Raw genomic sequence first — 23105 nt, 5'->3', positions numbered from 1 at the left:
AACCATTCCCCTTACGCGTCTGCTCAAAACCACCAGTGCAAGCAATAGCTAGTTCGAATTTATATTTATATCAGTCTGACATAAATGGGTTCCACTGTACTCTATTCATAAACCCTTCTTTGTAAAGAAATGCTGCTTCCCCTGAATACATCAAAACGAATCAATGTTTTCAGGTCTTTGCTCATGGCCGCCACCTCTCAATATTGATTTGGCCCACCACTTTAAATGTGTCTGCCTTCTCCTCTGAGATCTCCGCTAATGATGTTTCCACTTCCTCTTGAGTGTGCTTAGACGGCTTTTAAACACAATGTCTCTCTCGTCGATTGAACAAATTTCTGTCTGTGACGCGGTTAGAAATGGGGGTGCAGGTGATGTTCATTTCTATCTCTCAAGATACAGTATACTTTCCACCAGGGGTTGTCAACCTTTACTGTCAAAAGCCATTTTGCCCTCTCTAACATAAACACAAATAGTCTGGAGCAGCAAAACAAAACACAGCTTAGAAAGTTTTAAATGTTTTATTCTTACTTTTAATGTTTCCTGTTACATCAAAAGAATAGAACAAACAGAAGTGTGGCCCAGGAAGCTTAGCTTCTCCGTTAGAATGTTGGGGATAATGGTAATATATACCAAGCTGTAGTAGACAAACAGCATGCTGACATACTGTATGTATCCAAAAGTGCCAGATGTCCCACAGCTTAGTGGAGAGCAGTGGCTATGGCATCCTCTGTGGACCGGTTTTACCTGTAGGCAAACTGATGTGCATCCAAGTTCTGGGGAAGGCAGGCTTTGATATATTGGAGAACAAGCCTTTAAAACACTTCATAACCACAGACGTCAGTGCAACTGATGTGTGGTCATTTAAGTCTTTCATGGCTATACTCTTGCAAATTGGGAAGACCGTGGCTGCTTTAAAAGGGAACTGCACTTTTTTGGGAATTTTGCCTCTTATTCACAATTATTATGAAAGACATGACAACGGATGGATTTTAAAAAAATATTCAAAATATTAAATAAACCTAAATAAAAGTGTGTTCACAGCAGGGCCAATGGAAGGTCCACTATTCCACCCAAAAATCAGATAAATAACCATTCAAAAGGCGCCACCAATAATCAATTTTATATTTTGTGACTTGAATATTAAACAATTATTTGTGATATTTTTGTTATAAGCGCTAACACAGACAAACTATTTATTCCCCTTGGTCGCCGTGATCACTTTTGTGTCTCTGTATGTTTACATCGAGTGGTCTGCTGCTTCCTTGCTTTTTTGCTCCCTGTAAGTTTATTGTTGATCATAAATCATGCATCTCACCTGGACAGTAGATGTTTGAGGAGATAATGCCAAAAGTTGCAACACTTTGACCGCCATGTAGGACCTGGAACTGGCGAGGACAACACGAAAAGCGCTTGTTACCCCTTGTCCTTAATAATTTTGACACAATAATAGAACAGAAAGTTACACAATATGTTACTGCATACGTCAGCAGCTAATTAAGGAGCCTTTGTTTGCTTACTTACTACTAAAAGACAAGTTGCCTTGTATGTTCACTATTTTATTTAAGGACAAACTTGCAATAAGAAACATGTTTAATTATTGTTAAAATAAAGCCAATAATGCTATTTTTTGGGGTCGCCTTAATTTACAAAATGATCGATACCTGTACCAAAATTTTGTTATCCGGACAACCCTACTTAAAATGATCGAAATACGTAAATATTAAGTGTTTTTATAAATGTGCCCGTTACTACATTACTTATATGCTTACATCATGTACATAAAACCGTAATGGAGGTGTTTGGACGTTTTTTAGGGGCTCTATAGGCAGAATTAAACGGCTCCCATAGGATCCATTGTAAGCAAACTTTTAATCAAATGTTATTAATATTTAAAATGCTTAAGAAAGGAAAAAACATTTGTCCTCATGTCTTTCATATTAATTGTGGGGAATTGCAATTTTTGGGAATTTAGCCTCTTTTTCACAGTCATTATAAAAGACAAAATGAAAAATGTTTTTTGTTTTTTTTTTATGCATTCTAACTCGTTTACAAACGTAAATAAAAGTCCGCTCACAGCGAAGCCAATGGAAGCTTCTCTATTCTACCCATAAAATCCAGTTAAAAACATCAAAAAAGCACCAACAATAAACCATTTACATTTCATGACTTGAATATTAACCAAATATTAGTGATATTGTTTTTATATGCTCTAACGCAGACAATCTATTTATAGCGACGCCATGATCACTAGAGTGTGGACCTATGTTGATATCATCGAGTGAAAACCTGCTACCTTGCTTCCCTGCTCGTGGAAGTTTATTGTAGACCATAAATCATGCCTCTCACCTTGAAAGTAGAAGGACAAGGATGTAATCCGACAAGCTGGTACACTTTGACAGCCAATTTAGACCCGAAAATGTTGAGAACTGCACGAAAAGATGCTCGGTTCTAACCCCCTTTTCTCTGCGAGGATTATGAGTCATTCTTTAGCTACATAGCAATACCACACAATTCTATCAGTTGGCATCCTAATGACAGCAGACATTATACAGTAAGTGATGTTTTATTATGTTTGTTGGCTTACATGAAGTCTGCAGTAAGTGGTAATCAGTAATGTTTGGCGAAAATAAGCGAACATTGTGATGCGTTTGAAATTAATGCAACGCATATGCCTAAAATGAGCATACTTACAGCATTAATATAAAACCTTAATGGAGGAGTTTGGATGTTTTTTAAGGGATTTTTTGGCATAATAGAGCAACTCCCGATAGGCTCCATTGTAAGCAGACTTTTAATCACATGTATTTACAATTTAGAATGCATAAAAAAATAACAAAATGTGTTCTTGTCTTATATAAGGATTCTGAAAATGGGCAAAAAAACAAACAAAAACTGTGGTTACCTTTTAAGTCAGGGCGGGACCTGGGCCTGTGCCAGGGTTGAATTGAATATCCTTGTCAGTACTGCTGCCAGCTGGTCTGCAAAAGTCCCAGAACAACCTGCCCAGAATGCCGTCTGGCCCAGCTGCTTCACGCGGTTTTATAGACTTCGGTGCTCACCTCCCCTGGTGTTCTTGGAGGATTAACAGTTGAGGACTAGAGGGCAGGAGTGGCATCTCATGTGTGGCTGGTCTGAATGACTCGAAACAGGTAAAGAAGTGATTAAGTACCTCCGCTAGCAAGTCTTCCTTGTTGCTGGCTGCCGATAAGTTACTTTTGTAGCTTGTCAGATGTTGGCTGCCTTGTCTTGGTTGTCCAAGTGCGCCTCCACTTTCCTCCTATACTCCACTTTTGCAGCCTTGTTGCCTCTCCTGAGGTCCGATTGAGCCGTGCCGTATTGCTCTCTATCCCCCAAATGGAAGGCAGAGATTTGGGACCTCAAAAGTACTTCGACCTCTGACGTCTTCCACGGTTATTCACAGTAACATTGTCTGTACAGTGTCTAATATAAGGAAAACAGCATTTGCCCACTTCTGTAGTTCCAGATGATCGAACACTGACCGTGACATTGTCTGGAAGCAGTCCTGCAGTTGAAGAAGTGCCTTCTTAACAGTCCTGGTCATAGGTTTGCTCCTCTTTTGGAACCTGGTGTACGCATTAACAAGAAGCAGGGAGATGTGGTCAGGCATGCTTAGATGGGGCAGAGGAACAGTCTTGTAGGCTCGCTTCAGATTACAGTAAACCTGGTCCAAGGTATTCTCCCCTTGAGTTGGGCACTATATGTATTGCACAAATCTGGGGGGCACGTTCTTCAAACAGCCTTTGTTAAAATCCCGAGCCGAAACAAAAGCTTCTATTTGATGGGCCTGCATCTGCTTGTTGATAGCATCATGCAGTAGGGAGAGGAATAAGTTAACATTAGCTTGGAGTGGTATGTAAACAGCTGTTAGAATTACAACAGTGACCTGTCTGGGTAGGTAGCAGGGCCTGCGCACAACTGAGATAGCCTCTACATCCGGACAGAAGTGCCTCTCGATAATTTTACAGTTCATGCTCCAGTCATCCGAAACCTGTGCTGATTTTAGCTCGTTAGCTAACACTTCTCTCAATCAGTGGGGAGATGTGGTCATCAGGTTTAGTCCGCCATGTGTAGGGTGGGACTGTATGAGATGACAACTATTACACTTGTGTAAAACCACAATGATACCTCAACTTACAAGGACATTGCATTTCATGACCCAGCTCATAACTGAAATTACTTGTGGCAGGCAGCCTCCCATTGAAATTAATTGAAATCAATTTAGCTGAGTTTGACCCTCCCAAACCAGCACAAGTTTACCATGCAATATGCTTTTAAAAAAAATTTAAACAATTAATATTGTTTGAAAATCATCACAAAACCTTGTGCTAGAAACAACTACAGTAGTTTAAGGCAGTGGTCCCCAACCACCGGGCCGCAGAAGAGTTTTTTATAAATTTTTATTAAAACAAAACAAAAAAAAAATATATCTATATATATAGTGTATATATATATATTTTTTATGAAATCAACATAAAAAACACAATATACACTTACAGTTAGTGCACCAACCACAAAAACCTCCCTTTTTCATGACAAAAACGTCCCTTTTTCATGACAAAGAAAAAAAAAAAAAGGATTCCCCCAACCCCGGGCCGCGGGACAAATTATTAAGCGTTGACCGGTCCGCGGATACAAAAAGGTTGGGGAACACTGGTTTAAGGAAATAATGGAATAATATTGTCAAGCATTTACCTAGGGGACCAGACTTATATGGCATCACTGTAGTGTAACAATAGCAACTAGTAAATCGCTGTTTATGCTACACACTGACATATTAGAGTGACGGACCGGATAAGTCAAAGTTGACAATGAGTGATATGTACAGTATATCTGTGTACCTCGGGTAATGTTTAACCACCCAGTTTGTTGAGTCAGGACTAAACAGAACAAACTGAAACTTGTTTTACACAGTATTTACAACTTCTCAATATTTTTATGGATACATGTTCATCATCTGGAAGTTTGTGGTTGCATCCCGCACACTGGCTGCAGCTTGTGTAATGCAGACAGATCCTATGGCAGGGTAAATTTGCCAGGCAGGCTGCTAACCAATATGACATGTTTGTTTCTCTGATTCGTCATCTGCTTCCTCTCCTTAGGACTAATTTTCTTAGGTCTGATGGTTGGAGGGCAGGATTGTGTAAATCTCTTAGTGACATTCAACCGTCGAATCAAAACGTTTTTTTTCTTGTGTCAACAAATTAGAAACAGCAAAATGTAAAAATGTATTAATTATTGATCAAACGCCACAACTCTGTTACCAATATTACTTCAACCGGATGTGAAAATGCTTGTAACTTAGGGTTTGCTTGCAACTTGAAACATTACAAAAACCTGAGAGGCCGCTCCTTTCTCAAATTACTCATAATTTAAGGTAATTGTAAGTTGAGGTACCACTGTATTTTGAAATATATATTTTTTCTCAAACAAATCAAATATTCAAACAAACATTTTACAAAGTATTCGCTGCAGACACACGCACGTCCGACTGTATTCCACAAGATGACGAAAGTAGCATTTCTGTCAACTCACTTTGTGTTTTTTTCCTGACTTTATTACCTTTATGAACCACTTATTTCGGGATTCTATGAAAGCTATTTCCTATCTGTATTTGAACGACTGGAGCACCCCAAAACAGAACAGCAATTTGACATTTTCTACTGAAACTGTAGACTCACTCTCACTTATTTTAATGCTACGCTCAAGCTGCTTGACCTTCGTGTGAATTAAGCCGCGAAGAACAAATACAGATATGATGTCATATGCAACCCAGGTATTCCAACATTTATTGTATTGCTTAGCCATTCCAGCACACTTAAAATATGTATTACTAAGTGTCTGTGTCCAAACCCTGCGACCTATATTTTGTTTGCACTCTTCCGTTTTTCCCTCTTGTATTGAAACTGAGCATTAATCTTAGGGTATCCAATTACACTTTGGATGGAGATGAATGATTTGTCTGTGAGAGTGTGTGAATTTTCAGGGCTGGTTGCTTCTCTCCAGTGCCATTGCTGTAACCTTTAAGAGGGCCAATCTGAGCCATAGTTACTAAATTTCTTGCAATAGCTCGTTGAGAAATGTTGTTCTTAAACTGTTCAACAATTTGCTCACGCATTTGTTCTCAAGTGGTGACCCTCCCTCCATCCTTGTTTGTGAATGACTGAGCATTTCATGGAAGCTGCTTTTGTAGCCAATAATGGCACCCACCTGTCCCCACCTAGCCTATTCATCTGTGAGATGTTTCAAATAAGTGTTTGATGAGAATTCCTCAACTTTCTCAGTTTGTTTTGCCACTTGTGCCAGGTTTTTTGAAACATGTTGCAGGCATCAAATTCCAAATGAGCTAATATTTTCAAAAAATAACTAAGTTTGCCAGTTCGAACGTTAAGTATCTTTTCTTTGCAGTCTATTCAATTGAATATAGGTTGAAAAGGATTTGCAAAGCATTGTATTCTGTTTTTCTGCGGTGAGGTAGCGACTTGTCCAGGGTGTACCCCTCCTTCCGCCCGATTGTAGCTGAGTTAGGCACCAGCGCCCATCGCGACCCCAAAGGGAATAAGCGGTAGAAAATGGATGGGTTGATGTATTCTGTTTTTGTTTAGGATTTACACAACGTGCCAACTTTACTGGTTTTGGGTTTTGTAATTAAAATGATCAAAAAACCACAGATGATAACTGCAGATTGATAAATTAAAGAACGGACTGGTGCGAGCTCGCTAGCCTGAATACTAACATTAAAACAAGAGACATTAGAAATGACATACTGTACCACAATTTAAACTTTTATAAACACATTGCTGTTTGAACAACTAAGATCTTCCATTGTGCACATTGAACCTACAAACTGCCGTCATGGCACAGAATGATCGATCCGAGAAACACGGACGTGACGAAGTTGGTAGAAGGTGGGGATCAAACCAGGAACCCTCAGGTTGCTGGCACGGCCAATCCCTCAACTGCACCACGCCGTCCCCCCCAATGCCAACAAAGTAATTGACTCAGAAATGTAATAATAAAACAAGTTATAATAACTTGACAGAAGTATCGACTCTTTTATACAATTTTCCAATCAAAAAATTGGTTTTATTATTTGAAAGAATATATATTTATTAACACACACAAAAGTACCGAAAATGATATCGTATCTGTTCAAATGGGAACGGCACCCATCCTGGTTGCACCGCTGCTTAAGTTCCTATTTAGCCCCAGACTTGAAATACCGCCTTGGCATTCTCTTTCCTACGTCATGACCATCACTTTAGGAGAAAAAAAGGCCAAAAGTTTCCCTCGCTACAGTTAAAACAAATGTGCTTGGTGTTTTAGCATTTTGACAGATCTGTTTAGCTAATGCCTTCTCTCTGGATAATCCAGGCTAAACAGATTAGAGGCAGAGCACAGAAATCTGTACACTCCAAAGTGTGAGAGGGGTTGTATTTTCTGCATAGTGTTGTCTTAAAAAAGGCTAACTGATCCCTCAATCCAATTTTAGCTTTACACCAAAAATCCTGCAATTTTTTGTGGACTTTCAGTTTACACCACAATGTTGCGTCCAAGCGATTAAAATGACATATGATCTAAAGTTATCAGAGACAAGGTATGATGCTAATGTTTAAAAGGCTCAAAGGGTGACCAACAGCTCTCAATACCTAGTTATTTTAATGTGCCAGAGTGTGAGGTTTATCTTTTGCACCGCTTTGTAACTCCTTTGTTTGTGTAATGATTTTAACTGTCAAGAACTGAACAGCCAGTTTTAATTTTTACCTGCAGAAGTGACAATTATTTGCTGATTTTCTAATAATGTTTTTGCTGTTTATGGGTTATTGTTCTTTGTTGAGGTGCACCACCAGTTTTTATTTATTCATTGCTTAACCATAACCAACCTGAACGCTTAAAGACGTTGACTCATTTGGAACAACCACCGAAAGCCTCCGCTAACCCTTGATTTAAGTGGGATAATCTTTCGCTAGAGATTTGTTTGTCTTTCTCACCCTAGGACTGAGCATTATCACCGTAGTTCCAATGCATCCTTGAAAAAAAACGTGAAAAACCTGTTTTTCATTTTTGTCGACGTAAAAAGTGTTTCCAATATAACTGATCTATTGATGGCGTGGGGGTGGTATCAAGATGACATAATGTATTTTGCATATTTGGCTATAAGGCATTGTATTTATATATTTAATGAGAACTATTTGTGCTCTGTTTTTCCCCTTTTTACTGGGATTTTTTGGTTAGTTTTACAATGCAACACTGGCCCTTAAAAAACTAACTACCATCCGCAAATGGCTGCTGATCCCCACTTTGGACACCACTAGTTTATTGGATTACTGAATGTTGAAATTTTGTTGGGTAGATACTGTAGGTTAACAGTTACTCAAACTAAAAATTAAAAAAACTCACAACTTTAAGTTGTTTTTAATAGTCTTCACAATTAAGTTTCTGTGAAACAAAGCACACGAAGGAGAGTACATTAATATAGAGGTTGCCACTTATGCTGCTATCTTATAGAATGTCATATTGACAGGAATTTAGCATCGCAATTGTTTTAAACATGTGCAATTGTTTAACAAATGAGATTTCAACGTAACAACATTTACATAAAAACAGTAATGCAATTTTACTTACAGGCCCGTAGTCACCAAACTCTGAAAACGAGTATTGACTGCTAACTTTAAAGTGCTTGGCCAGTCCTTTCCTCTGCACTAAATGGTAAATGGGTTATACTTGTATATTGCTTTTCTACCTTCAAGGTACTCAAAGCGTTTTGACACTATTTCCACATTCACCCATTCACACACACATTCACACACTGATGGCGGGTGCTGCCATGCAAGGCCCTAACCACAGCCCATCAGGAGCTAGGGTAAAGTGTCTTGGTCAAGGACACAACGGACGTGACTGGGGGATCGAACCACTATGTACTGACTAGCCAAGAAAAGCCTGTTGTGTCAAACCTTAAACTGTAATTTTAAAACAAATAATGTAGTCGTAGTTAATGTTATGTGGAACATGATTGCCAGGACTGGACCACACATATATCACCTGAAAGGCGAATTTTGACCTTCATTTATGGCCAATTTATGGAATAATTTTTTTTTAATCTAAAAAATTCAAACATGTTTATTTGTGACACTACAGATAAATTATTGTGTGGGAAACGGGTACAGTATTTTCTTAAAAAAATGAGTGAGTTTATGCGGACATGTGTTGTAGTATTGTCAACTTGATCTTTATCACTAAGCTGTGTGAAACAAATACAGCATTAAACCTACTGTCTAGTTAAAACATGCACACAGTGATTTCCTGTTCCATGTAAACTAAGCTTGAAAATAAAAGCATGGCGTTTTAGGCATATGTTCACCTATTCTTCTTATGTCTCTGCCAAAGTCACAAATTAATGTGCTAGCAATTGGAAGTTTTGGTTCTGCTTTTATTTATGTTGAGTCGACGTCATTTCAGGTAGTTCGATGGCCGTCGAGGTTTAACTGGTTCCACTGTGTTGAATTTTTTGTTCACGTACCTAAATTGGTTGGAAAACAGATGATTTTAGTCACATTACTAAAGGGTAAACAAAACCTAGGTAACCAAAGCTAATAAAATTAAATAATTCACTTGGTGATAAGTCAGATGGTATTATTTAGGAAAACAAATGCTAAACTGGTAAGGTTATGCTAAAGTGTGTTTCTGCATTGTTCCACTCTTCTACTCGTCCGACCTGTACCACCGGCATGCACCTCCTCCTGTCTGGGTGGCATCAGGAGCCTGAGATGAGGTGACTGGTGCAGCTGTGCCTGGCAGGCGTGGAGGCGGGTTGGGGTCTGTGTCAGCATGCTTCAAATCTCACTGTGCTGGACAGATAGCTGACCTGCTTTAAGTGCTGCCTGCACAAACTACATCATACCACCATTGTTCATATCTAGTTTTGTCATGTTTACATATTTTTATTTAAATGAAATACAGGTTTAAGGGAACTTTCCTAAATATCCTTATTTATGATTTTTATTCATCAAAAAGCATAAAGCCTACTCTTGACATGTGTCGTTTAGGTTGCTGTAGTGTTACCCGCATCCCCAGCATTGCCTGTAGTGGTCTGAAGGGACATTTTAGTAATGTCATGGCTTCTTCATAGGGCAGGGCTAACCCTTACAAAAAAAACAGAAACCAAAATCAGCTGTAGAGGATGCCGGTTATCAGTAATCTACAAAATAAGACTAATAGTGAAGGTAGAAGTGCATCCCATCTGTCTTTAGCTTTCTGGAAATATGGCCCCCAAAACAATTTATTCAACCTGTAGTTAAATATTCCTGTCATAGGGCATATGTCATGGGACTCACACTTAGTTGCTGTTGCAGGTTAATCCATTATTTTTCTTCCTGAATCTCATCCACTCATAGAAAGAGTACCCAGCATGCCGTGGGGTGTGTAGATAGGCATGCATGTATTTTCATGCGCAAATATTTATGTTGATGCAGTGGATAAACTTGCACCATGTGTTTTCTGTTAAGTTTCTGTTATTATTGTTTGCACCATAAGTGAGTTGGTGTTTTGTTACCTCGTGTGCCCTTGTGTGGACTAATTAAGCCGACCAGTATTATTTGTGGCAGTTCAAATGTCCAAATGTTTTTGTGGCGTGCTTATACATTGATGCATGGGAAAGACTGGTACTGCATTAATTTAAATAATGCTTTAATTTATGTTTTTTAGAAGCTGGCTGCAGAATGTCAGAGCGCGGGTTACAGCGGCACATTGATTCCTTACAAGTGTGACCTGTCCAACGAGGAGGACATCCTCTCCATGTTCTCGGCCATCAAGACACTCCTCAAGGGTGTGGACGTGTGCATCAACAATGCAGGACTAGCCCATAACGAGCCCCTGCTCAGCGGGAAAACAGCAGGCTGGAGGAATATGATCGATGTAGGTGGTCCACACCATACATGCACATTAACACACTGATGTACATGTTAGGACTGTGCTATTAGAATGGCAGACTGAGGGCCAAATCCTGCTGGGAAAGACACCATACCGGCCCCGAATTCAGTTCAAAACAAACATTTTTGCAACAAATTCCTAAAAACACGAGCGTGCTCCTGTTGTATACAAAAACTTGGACCACTGTTCCCACATTGGCAGATCTTTGCATTGACATTTTAACTTTGATAGTAAACAGAATATTGGAGTCCAAACTTGTGATATGCATAACTGAGGCGTTCCTCATGGCACCCTTTTCAGTCCGCTCTTTTTTTTCATACTGTGATTTAAGTAACAAAGATGTTGATTTACCTTTTTAAACTGAGATACAGTTATTAGATATTTGTTCAACTTCTTTAGTTATACCTTACTAACAGTGTTCCTCAAGGTTCCGTTTTAGGTCCTATTTTTTCAACATTTGGGCTATTTAACTGGTGACCTGTATGTTCAGTTTAAAAAAAAGATTCTTGAAATCACCAGTATTGTCATAGGGTTGATCTTTGACTAACTTTTTTGCAGAAGCTCCTTAAAAACGGCATAGCGATCGTGTAACTTGGACTAAATAAATAGATTTTGGATCTCCGGAATATACAAAATAAAACCAATTATAAGGGGAGAAGTATGGTCCCCCAGTGTTTTCTGAAAATGCGACCCCAAAACAATCTAGTTGAATAGCCCTGTGCTAGGACATGTAGAAGGAAAAGTGTAAGGACTTTTGGAATAAAATTCTTGTTTACGTAATGTTGAAGTTTGGTTGAGCACAACAACTGAAGCATTAAAACAGTAAAACAAATCTAAAGTGTATAAATGCTTGTGTAGTTAAAGCATGAATAGAGTAGATATATTCGCACATACTCACAGAGAACGCTCCATTGGCTCTAAGGAGAAGTCCTGGAACAGCAGGGGTCTGTGAATGAAAGCTGGCACTATTTATCTTGTTAGATCCAAACAGTCTGATTCAGTGAGCTCTTGACCACTAAAGACATTTGCTCTGAAAGTCTCCAGAGTCTGGCATTCATAACGCTCGTCCATCTGTTGTCATGGCAGCCCAAATGAACGTGTTCTACTCGTGTATTTTTAGCCTGTGTTTAATCTGCATGCTGACCTGATTTGGTCACCTCCCCCAACCTTTTAATGTTTTGATGCACAATTTAACCTTCTGTCCATCAGCGTATCTGCAGGAGCAGGACAAGCTGGACAGGAAGAACAAGTTCTTATGGTCCAACATGGAGAACCACTGACCACTAGTCATCTGAACATAACGTGTGTTTGCAGTGCACAGTAAATCCTAGACTAAATCTGACCAATCTATGTCTATGAGCATGAACTGATGAAGCCTACTTGGATAAGAGGTCGAAATGTCTTCTAATACAAACCAAACAGTCCAGTTGCGATCGATTGAATGTCCTGAGAATACAATGACCTGGATGAGCGACAACATCCATAGACTGTGAATCCCTAATATTAGCATTCTAATTCATCCTAAAGATGGTTAGAGGGGTTCAGGTCATGGCTGCAAGTTATTCTACAGAGGTGTCAAACAAATTTTAGCTCAGGAGACGCATGAAGGAAAATCTATTCCCGCGTGGGCCGGACGGGTAAAAACATTTTATAATAACTTAAAAATACAACTATCACAATTTCAGATTGTTTTCTTTGTTTTACTTTGGCCCAAAATAGAACAAAAATGAAGATATCACAAATAATCTTCTGGACAAAACATTTCAAATTATTTGACAATTCTGCATTAAAAAAATGGTGCAGTGTCAAAAACACCATAAAGAACACAATGAATTTAGACCTAATCTCAGTGTATCGACAAAGCAATTAAACTTTAGGTCACAGCCCATCGAGGATTGAACAAAAAAAGAAATTAAAGCATAAATAAAAACTGTATTTATCAACTACCTAATTTTTCATTTCCATATATTAATCCTGTGCTAACACAACAAACCATACAAACTGAGGTAGAAACTATTCAAGAGGGTTGAGTTACTCCCTGCCTTCAAGGCATCACTGTGTATACCTGTAGATAGAAAAATAAAAGCTTTCAATTTCAACAAACTAAAAATAAAAACTTAAAAGATGGACATTATTGCAGTAAATCACACTGTTCTCTTTCTTTATATTTGCACGGAAGACATTAATCTTCACAGAACTATGTCAATGTGCAGTGTCTCATACAGCATTTTAAGTGGGGTTCCCAATTGTTTGTTTTACTCCTGTTTGTTTTACGTTGGGTCAAGGGGGAGGAGTCGCAGCCCCGCTTTACTGTGTACCTATTGCTTGGTATATTTACTCGCCCCAGACCCCAGTATAAACTATTTGCTTGCTTAATAGAATTTCTATTGCGACATCCAGTGGACACATTTAGGAACACCAGTTTTTTTTAATATAAAAATGTAAATCAATTTTACACTTAGAAAACTCATCTATCGGACCGGATTTCACATGTTCACAGGCCGCATGTTTGACATCCCTGTTGTACAACAAACTCATCCAAACGTGACTCAGATGAAAATCGTACAGTTTTTAAAGTATTCCCCAAACTGTTCCCTCAAAGTCAGTCAGTCTCATAGTGGTAAACATTTAAGATTTAGAGATAATTCAGTGATCTAGCCCAATTTCTGATTGATTCATCATAGATCAAGATGTGTGTCCCACATCTTGATCCATGATGATGACATCAATTGTTGCATCAGTTGATGTCATCACAATTCTTAACAAAGCATATCTGTCGCATTTATTTTTAGACATTGACATGGATGAATTTATGAATACTTGCACAAAATTAAATTATGTTCTTTGCACAGGTGAATGTTCTAGCCTTGTCAATCTGCACCCGGGAGGCTTACAAATCGATGAAGGAGAGAAATGTGGATGACGGGCACATCATCAATATTAACAGGTGAGTTGGACAAACTCTACAGTATCATATTTAAGAACAGTTTACATTGCAAAAGTTCAGATAGTAATGGTGCCCCAATATACTGTCTTTTTACGAAAATTTAACATAAGTCACAATCATATAGTGGTACGTTTTCTACAAAAATATGGCTTGGTTTTAATACGATAATTAAACAATCTTTGATGAGCAAGTGCAATTTTACTGAGTAGGACTGTACAATAACCCACCATAGAGCCAAATAAAGTGCAATAGTAGTCCAGTTAAAGTCAACAAGAGCCTTAGAGTCAGTATTACCTGTTTCACTGAAGCCACCACATTGTTATGGTAAGTTTAGCCAAGTAATCAGTGTGGCACTTGGCTGTCCTGTGTAGCAGAGGTGGGACCAAGTCATTGTTTTGCAAGTCACAAGTAAGTCTCAAGTCTTTCCCCTCGAGTCTCGAGTCAAGTCCCAAGTCAAGACAGGCAAGTCCCGAGTCAAGTCCAAAGTCAAGACTGGAAAGTCTCAAGTCAAGTCCCAAGTCCTGCATTTTGAGTTTCGAGTCATTTCAAGTCCTTTTAACCACAGACTAATATATTTACACAGATTGTGTATGCTTTTAAAACGCTGTACGTATTTATTATTAAAAAAAAATTGTGCTGACATTGCACTGCATAATAGCACTATTAACCAGTTATTTTAAACATTTAACTCATTCCTTTACAGAATGAACACATTTGAAAAAAACAAGTGCAACTGTACTTATTTGCACAAAGGTGTTAACATTGTATTTCCATGGCATTTTGCATTGTAACTAGTTCCACAGCAGTTTCTATCCTGTTCTTACCTTATCTCATTGATAAATGATAAATAAATAAATAAATGGGTTGTACTTGTAAAGCGCTTTTCTACCTTCAAGGTACTCAAAGCGCTTTGACACTACTTCCACATTCACCCATTTACACACATTCACACACTGATGGAGGGAGCTGCCATGCAAGGCGCTAACCAGCATGCATCAGGAGCAAGGGTGAAGTGTCTTGCTCAGGACACAACGGACGTGACGAGGTTGGTACTAGGTGGGGATTGAACCAGGAACCCTCCGGTTGCCACGCCGTCCCTTGATTGATCTCATCTCATACTGTATGTGTGTTGATGTGTGCGTACACATGAAAAAACTAAATACATGAAAATAACAAGGAACAGAGTTGTACTTTTTAGATTTCACGGCCCTATGGAATATGTACACATATTCTTAATATAGTATACATTTTAACTGACCTTTATTTGACTATGTTTGTCTTTTTGTAGGTGGCTAAAATATGCGGTGCTGCTGACCACCGTATAACGTTACGTTACCGTGTGTGATACAATGACTAACGTAACATGTGTAGGTACCTCATGCAACCCTCCTTAAAAAAAATCACTTGACAAAAAGTATGAATAAGGTAGCGAACTGCAGTGGACGCAACAGATTGTCGTGTTTGCAATGACGTTATAACCATAGACATATTATAAGTAGACGCAGCATTGGCTACTGTGACGTGAGCAATTTGGCCGCCATCTTGAAGTGGTGATGAGGAGCCGGCAAGCAGCCTAAACTGACAGTTGACAGGTAGCAAACAAAGATGCTGGGCTGATGTTCAGTGTTTTCCTGCTCAAATGAGCGGACTGTTGAAAATAGGAATCATGGGATTACATTTCACAAGTAAGATTGAACATTAACATGGTTGTATTTTGTGAAAAGAATATTACCACAGAGTTGAGAAGGAGCAAAGATCTTCAATTTGTATGTGAAAATCACAAAGAAATCTTCTGGGGGAGGATGACGCCCCTACAGGTATTTGGTTTAAAAACTTTCAGCCCCACCTAAAACAAAATTCACCAGCTGCCACTGATTATGATGCATTCTCATTTTAGGCAAAGTATAAGACAATACTTTCTTCACAGTATAATTGTAACCAGGAATAAGTCTTCAAGTAACAATATTAAAATACTAACATTGTTTGTTAAGACAGAATTTGCTTTCATTCTGAATCCAGTGAAACAGATTTGTGGTTTTAGCTGATATAAAGACTTTCAGGACTTTATATATGTTTATGTTTAAGTATTTGGCAGACGCTTTTATCCGAAGCAACATACATGAAAAATACATATAAAACAATCACTGTAAACATGATCATTTAATGGAAGAATGTAATACAAAATATTAATACAAAGTGTCAAGGCAGAATAAACTCTCTGCTGTTGCAGCAACAGAGATACAGTCTATAAGATATATAGATATCTAATGTATTTATACATTGTTTATGTAGGATATATGCCAGCGCCCCCCGCGACCCCGAAAGGGAATAAGCGGTAGAAAATGGATGGATGGATATGCATGTATATATAACCTAATCATATTGTTTCTTCACTTTAAAAATAGCTGACTGTTTTTTTCCCCTTTTTTGGGATTATTATTCCCAGTTTTGATCTTGGACATCTGGTCACTTATAGCATATAAGAATATTTCACTACTGTTAAGCAAACAATGAACACGCCAAAAAATGTGTCTTTTATCATAGTTACACGAATGAAAAAAAAAGTGCATGAATATCAGTGGTATTCAGTGAGGTAAAATGAATTAAATGCGCTGACAGTTCATTGCTCCTGCCAAATGTATTGCACTGAGTGGAGGGGATCACCACTCCCAAGATTGCGGTCCCCGCGTCACGTCAGCGCCAGTAGCGCTGGATGCTGCGTCTACTTATAAGATTTCTATTTTCATAACGATAGCAGTGAGTTTACAGCCTCACTGATTTAACTAAACAGCAAATAAAAGTTACGTTACTCAGCCAGTAAATGTTAACTTACATTCAAAACTTACCCTTTGTGCATCTTCAAATGTCGAACGAAGTTGGAAGTTGTTGCGTCTCTGTCTGTAATCTTCGAACGAACCGCATGCTTTGCATACTGGAATTTGTTTTTTGTTGACCAAGTCGTAGTTTTAATACCCTAACGAAACAATTTTTCGCATAATTTTTCCTCATTAGCGTGTTGTATGAGAACTCTTCTTCGTTGGTTTTCATGCAATTTGATTGGCTGAATACTGTGTGACGAAAATAACGTGGATGTAATTTGATTGGCTGTTGTTCTGACAGGTAGCGCGCACACTGTCATCGCACACACGCTGACAGACACGGACAGATACGGAGCGCTCCTGAATAACTTTTTAATCGTTGGGTTTTGGGGAAAGTAGCAAGTCATGTCAAGTCAAAAGGCTCAAGTCCAAGTCCAGTCACAAGTCATTGATGTTAAAGTCTAAGTCGAGTTGCAAGTCTTTTTACATTTTGTCAAGTCGAGTCTAAAGTCATCAAATTCATGACTCGAGTCTGACTCGAGTCCAAGTCATGTGACTCGAGTCCACACCTCTGCTATGTAGTTTTATAGAAAGCCTGGTCTTGCACTGACACCTTGATGGCAGAGGTTGAATTGGCTCCCACTTGTGGTCCCTGTGGTCCATGTGGCTTGCATTCCCCTCTGATTTAATGAGAGGGTGAGCGATCAACCAGTCGGCCAGAAAACGTAAGACTGTGTGTGAGCACATAAGGCTGTGGCATCACAACAGTGTGACATGTTGTACCGTAAAGCTGTCTTGCACATGCGTGTGGTTGCATCAGTTGATGTCAAAAAAGTCGTATCAGCACACAGCCGTTGTACATGCGTTATTGCATGAGTGCCAGCACTTTAAAAAAATAAGGTGAGAAACATTATTTAATTATAAAAATAAGTCATAGCAAAGTACAGAGGTGCCATTTGTTGGGCTCCCCTTCCATTATTTTCATTCAATTCATGATTTATATCTGTTTAGCATTGTTTATGCAATTATTATAAAACAGTATTAATTTAAACTTTTGCGTGTCTGGAACAGATTAATGGATTTGCATGGTTTCCTTCAGGAAAAAAAATTTCAGTTTTTATACGATACGTTTTTACTGACTATTTGGAATGCATTATTAAGGAAAACCGATGTACCACTGTAGCTTGAAATAATTCAAAATTGAGGATAAGCCCTACTGGAACATGTCGTTTTGTGTGTCTTTAGCTTTAATACCAATGAGTTGTTTGTTGTGGACCAATTTTTTCGGATAGTCTGTAACTCTGCACTTGTATAACATGATAAATGCCACATGTCAGATAAAATATCTAGGGGTGAAAAATAAATATTGGACAAATATTTATCTGGCCGATATGAGAAATTATGACATCGTGTGGATAATTGAATAAAAAACTAAAAAATTTCAATGTGGTGAGATTAACCTTACTGTACTTTACGTGGGTTAGGGTGAGCAAATCAATCTGTTCTTCTTATTATATATGCAAACTGAGCGCTGGGATGATTTGTAAATAAGGATTTAACGATACTAACTTTTAATATCACGGTTATTGTGACCAAAATGATCACGGTTATCATTATTATCACTATATTGTTGAATGTGCTCAAAAAGTACTTACACACCTCCATGAAAACATCTCCATCTCGTGTTTCTCTGAACAATCACTCTGTTCTAAGAGAGCGCAGCTTGTAGGTTCAATGTGCACAATTAAATAGCTTAGTTGCTGAGACAGCAAGTTGTTTAGATTGAGGTATGTATTTTGTTGATGAGGAAAAATGTTAATGTCCCCTGTATTTATGTTAGCATTTAAGCTAGTAAACTCGTGCCAGTCAGCCTGTGAGTTCATCATAGTGCAGTCATCAATCACGTTTTTTTTTTATGATATTCATTCAAAACGGTATCAATAGCCGCCTGAGTTTTACCACAGTTATTATTCAATCAATCAATCAATCAATGTTTACTTATATAGCCCTAAATCACTAGTGTCTCAAAGGGCTGCACAAACCACTACGACATCCTCGCTAGGCCCACATAAGGGCAAGGAAAACTCACACCCAGTGGGACATCGGTGACAATAATGACCCAGTGGGACATCGGTGACAATAATGACTATTAGAACCTTGGAGAGGAGGAAAGCAATGGATGTCGAGCGGGTCTAACATGATACTGTGAAAGTTCAATCCATAATGGATCCAACATAGTCGCGAGAGTCCAGTCCAAAGTGGATCCAACACAGCAGCGAGAGTCCCGTTCACAGCGGAGCCAGCAGGAAACCATCCCAAGCGGAGGCGGATCAGCAGCGCAGAGATGTCCCCAGCCGATACACAGGCAAGCAGTACATGGCCACCGGATCGGACCGGACCCCCTCCACAAGGGAGAGTGGGACATAGGAGAAAAAGAAAAGAAACGGCAGATCAACTGGTCTAAAAAGGGAGTCTATTTAAAGGCTAGAGTATACAAATGAGTTTTAAGGTGAGACTTAAATGCTTCTACTGTGGTGGCATCTCGAACTGTTACCGGGAGGGCATTCCAGAGTACTGGAGCCCGAAATGAAAAAGCTCTACAGCCCGCAGACTTTTTTTGGGCTTTGGGAATCACTAATAAGTCGGAGTCCTTTGATCGCAGATTTCTTGCCGGGACATATTGTACAATACAATCGGCAAGATAGGATGGAGCTAGACCGTGTAGTATTTTATACGTAAGTAGTAAAACCTTAAAGTCACATCTTAAGTGCACAGGAAGCCGGTGCAGGTGAGCCAGTACAGGCGTAATGTGATCAAACTTTCTTGTTCTTGTCAAAAGTCTAGCAGCCGCATTTTGTACCAACTGTAATCTTTTAATGCTAGACATGGGGAGACCCGAAAATAATACGTTACAGTAGTCGAGGCGAGACGTAACAAACGCATGGATAATGATCTCAGCGTCTTTAGTGGACAGAATGGAGCGAATTTTAGCGATATTACGGAGATGAAAGAAGGCCGTTTTAGTAACGCTTTTAATGTGTGCCTCAAAGGAGAGAGTTGGGTCGAAGATAATACCCAGATTTTTTACCGTGTCGCCTTGTTTAATTGTTTGGTTGTCAAATGTTAGAGTTGTATTATTAAATAGAGTTCGTTGTCTAGCAGGACCGATAATCAGCATTTCCGGTTTTTTGGCGTTGAGTTGCAAAAAGTTAGTGGACATCCATTGTTTAATTTCATTAAGACACGCCTCCAGCTGACTACAATCCGGCGTGTTGGTCAGCTTTAGGGGCATGTAGAGTTGGGTGTCATCAGCATTACAGTGAAAGCTAACACCGTATTTGCGTATGATGTCACCTAGCGGCAGCATGTAGATGCTGAAGAGTGCAGGTCCAAGGACCGAACCCTGGGGAACTCCACACGTTACCTTAACGTAGTCCGAGGTCACATTGTTATGGGAGACACACTGCACCCTGTCAGTAAGATAAGAGTTAAACCAAGACAGGGCTAAGTCTGACATACCAATTCGTGTTTTGATACGTTCTAATAAAATATTATGATCGACAGTATCGAAAGCAGCGCTAAGATCGAGGAGCAGCAACATAGATGACGCATCAGAATCCATCGTTAGCAATAGATCATTAGTCATTTTTGCGAGGGCTGTCTCCGTGGAGTGATTTGCCCTGAAACCGGATTGAAAGGTTTCACATAGATTGTTAGACGCTAAGTGTTCATTTAACTGCTCCGCAACAATTTTTTCGAGGATTTTTGAAATAAAGGGAAGGTGAGACACCGGTCGGTAGTTTACCATGAGGTCAGGATTGAGGTTAGGTCTTTTAAGAAGAGGATGAATAACCGCTTTTTTGAATGCTAGGGGAACAGTGCCCGAAGAAAGTGATAAGTTTATAATATTTAGCACTGATGGACCTAATAATACAAAGAGCTCCTTGATCAGTTTCCCAGGAAGAGGGTCAAGTAAACATGTTGTTTGTTTTATTCCATTTACACGTAACAATTCCTCTAATGTTATTTCCTCAAAACGAGAGAAACTATTTTTGAGGGCAGTATCCGCCGTATATACAGTCGTATCAGTGTTAATAGAACCCCGTTGTAGCTGGGACGCATTGTCTTTAATCTCCTTTCTAATGAATTCAATTTTCTTACTAAAGAATTGCATAAAGTCATCAGCTGAGTGGGTGGAGCTACTGGAAGGGGTCCCTTGTTGGGTTAGCGATGCTACCGTACTAAACAAAAATTTAGGATCGTTTTTATTATGGTGGATGAGATTTGAGTAATATTTAGCTTTAGCTAAGGTAAGCATGCGTTTATAAGTTATTAAACCATCACTCCATGCTTGATGGTGCACCTCAAGTTTAGTCGTGCGCCATTTGCGTTCCAGCTTTCTACATAATAATTTCTGAGCTCTAGTTTCTTCTGTAAACCACGGGTTACGCTTTTTTGGAGCCTTTTTTAACTTTAGCGGTGCTATGTTATCAATGGTTTCGCGCAGGGCGTCGTTAAAGTTGTTAGTGAGGTTATCAATAGAGCCCACATATTTTGGGAATGGTGCCATTACCGAGGGCAGTAGGTCAGCAAGAGTTGTCATTGTGGCCGTATTAATGTAGCGGCTGCTAGAGCATCCATCCATCCATTTCCTACCGCTTATTCCCTTTCGGGGTCGCGGGGGGCGCTGGCGCCTATCTCAGCTACAATCGGGCGGAAGGCAGGGTACACCCTGGACAAGTCGCCACCTCATCGCAGGGCCAACACAGATAGACAGACAACATTCACACTCACATTCACACACTAGAGCAGTTATTATTATTATTAGTTTGACTAACATGCGTCTGAACCTCGAATTTTATAAGGTAATGATCGGACAATACTTTAGTATACGGGAGTATCGTAACTTTGGAAACGGTGATACCCCTGACAAGCACTAGGTCTATCGTATTACCGTTGCGATGCGTGGGTTCACTAATTATTTGTGTGAGACCACAGCTATCAATTATAGTCTGGAGCGCTACGCACGGTGGGCCCGATGGGGTATTCATATGGATATTAAAGTCCCCCATTATGATTATATTATCGGTGTGTATCACTAGATCAGCAACGAACTCTGAGAATTCATTGATAAAGTCCGAACAGGGCCCTGGGGGGCGGTAGATAACAGCCAGGTGTAGAGGCAGCGGTGTGACAGACCTCATAGTAAGCACCTCAAACGATTTATATTTATGTTAGGACTAAGGTTAAAGTTTTCGTTGTATATTAGTGCGACCCCCCCTACCCCTTTTAAGAGGACGGGCAATATGCGCATGTGTAAAGTTAGGAGGACATGCCTCATTTAGCGCAAAAAAGTCGTTTGGTTTAAGCCAGGTTTCGCTGACACCGATGACGTTAAGACTGTTGTCTCTGATAATATCATTAACTAACAACGTTTTGGGAGACAATGATCTTATGTTTAAAAAACCTATATTATAGGTAGTGGGCTGTTTTAGGGAATTTTTGATCAAATTATCCGTAGTAGCAATATTAATAATGTTGTATTTATTATGCCCAGTGCATTTAGTATAATTACGACCATATCTAGGAATTGATACGACGGGAATTTTCCGATTGTTTGATTGTTGCTTTGATAAACTGCACGCATCATGGTTAGCCAACTCAGTAGAACGCATGTTCCGATTGTTTGTTTGTCGCTTTGATAAACTGCACGCATCATAGTTTGCCACCTCGGTAGAACACATGTCCAACTCTGAAACAATCAAAGCAGAAAAAACTTGTTCTAATTTAACTGACTCCTTACCCAGACCAGTAGTCTTGCATCTTCCATTTAAATCCGGCTTCAGGATGGAGGGAAGTGGTGTTCTGTGGGGATTAGCCTTCTGCTTTGTTTTTAGCCCTGCTCGACATCCGCGTTTCCGATCACACCGCTGGCGTCTGCTCCGTAGACGGCCCCCGCTGCTACTATACTCCCCTGCTTCACAGGCCACTGGATGTAGCCGCCGAAGTATTCCCATGCTAGTTAGCACGTCTAGCAAGCACGCGTCTATCAGTCCAAAACGGCCCGATATGTCCACATCCAGAAGTGTCTGGCAGTCGTACGTGATCACGGAGTGAGCCATGAAGTTAGCAGAATTGTCCGGTATTTCTGCCAAATGTTCCATCTTTAGCAAGAGCTCCGCGATGTTGCGGCCCGTCCGGGCGCCGCCATCATGTATTATTAACACGATGTCAGGTTCAAACGCTGATGTCATCTATTAAACAAGACAAGAAGCAAGGAGTTAAACAGAGACAGAATTAAATTTGGCTCAAATGAGGAGAAACGCCTACACCTATACCCTTGTACAGTGTCACCACGCTCTGACGAAACATTGTACGCATCCTCTTTTATT

The 23105-nt window shown here is 39.5% G+C and overlaps 1 protein-coding gene and 1 long non-coding RNA gene across 2 annotated transcripts in view; one reads left to right on the top strand and one right to left on the bottom strand.

The window, feature by feature from the left end:
* Nucleotides 1-23105, top strand: part of dhrs11a (dehydrogenase/reductase 11a) — a 69483-nt gene that overhangs the window by 31731 nt on the left and 14647 nt on the right. The window contains exons 2-3 of the mRNA XM_061897992.1: nucleotides 10723-10932; nucleotides 13800-13894. Coding sequence (XP_061753976.1) covers nucleotides 10723-10932; nucleotides 13800-13894 — 305 coding nt within the window. The remainder of the gene's footprint in view (nucleotides 1-10722; nucleotides 10933-13799; nucleotides 13895-23105) is intronic.
* LOC133551357 (uncharacterized) lies at nucleotides 505-16929 on the bottom strand. Its single transcript, XR_009806484.1, has 3 exons — nucleotides 16741-16929; nucleotides 11846-11893; nucleotides 505-3584 (listed from the first exon to the last, which is right to left on the bottom strand). It is a non-coding gene; the product is annotated as an uncharacterized LOC133551357 (long non-coding RNA).

Source organism: Nerophis ophidion, linkage group LG04 (genome assembly GCF_033978795.1).
Source record: "Nerophis ophidion isolate RoL-2023_Sa linkage group LG04, RoL_Noph_v1.0, whole genome shotgun sequence".
NCBI lineage: Eukaryota > Metazoa > Chordata > Actinopteri > Syngnathiformes > Syngnathidae > Nerophis > Nerophis ophidion.
Note: the sequence above shows the minus strand (reverse complement) of the source record. Positions and strands in the feature narration are given on the sequence as shown.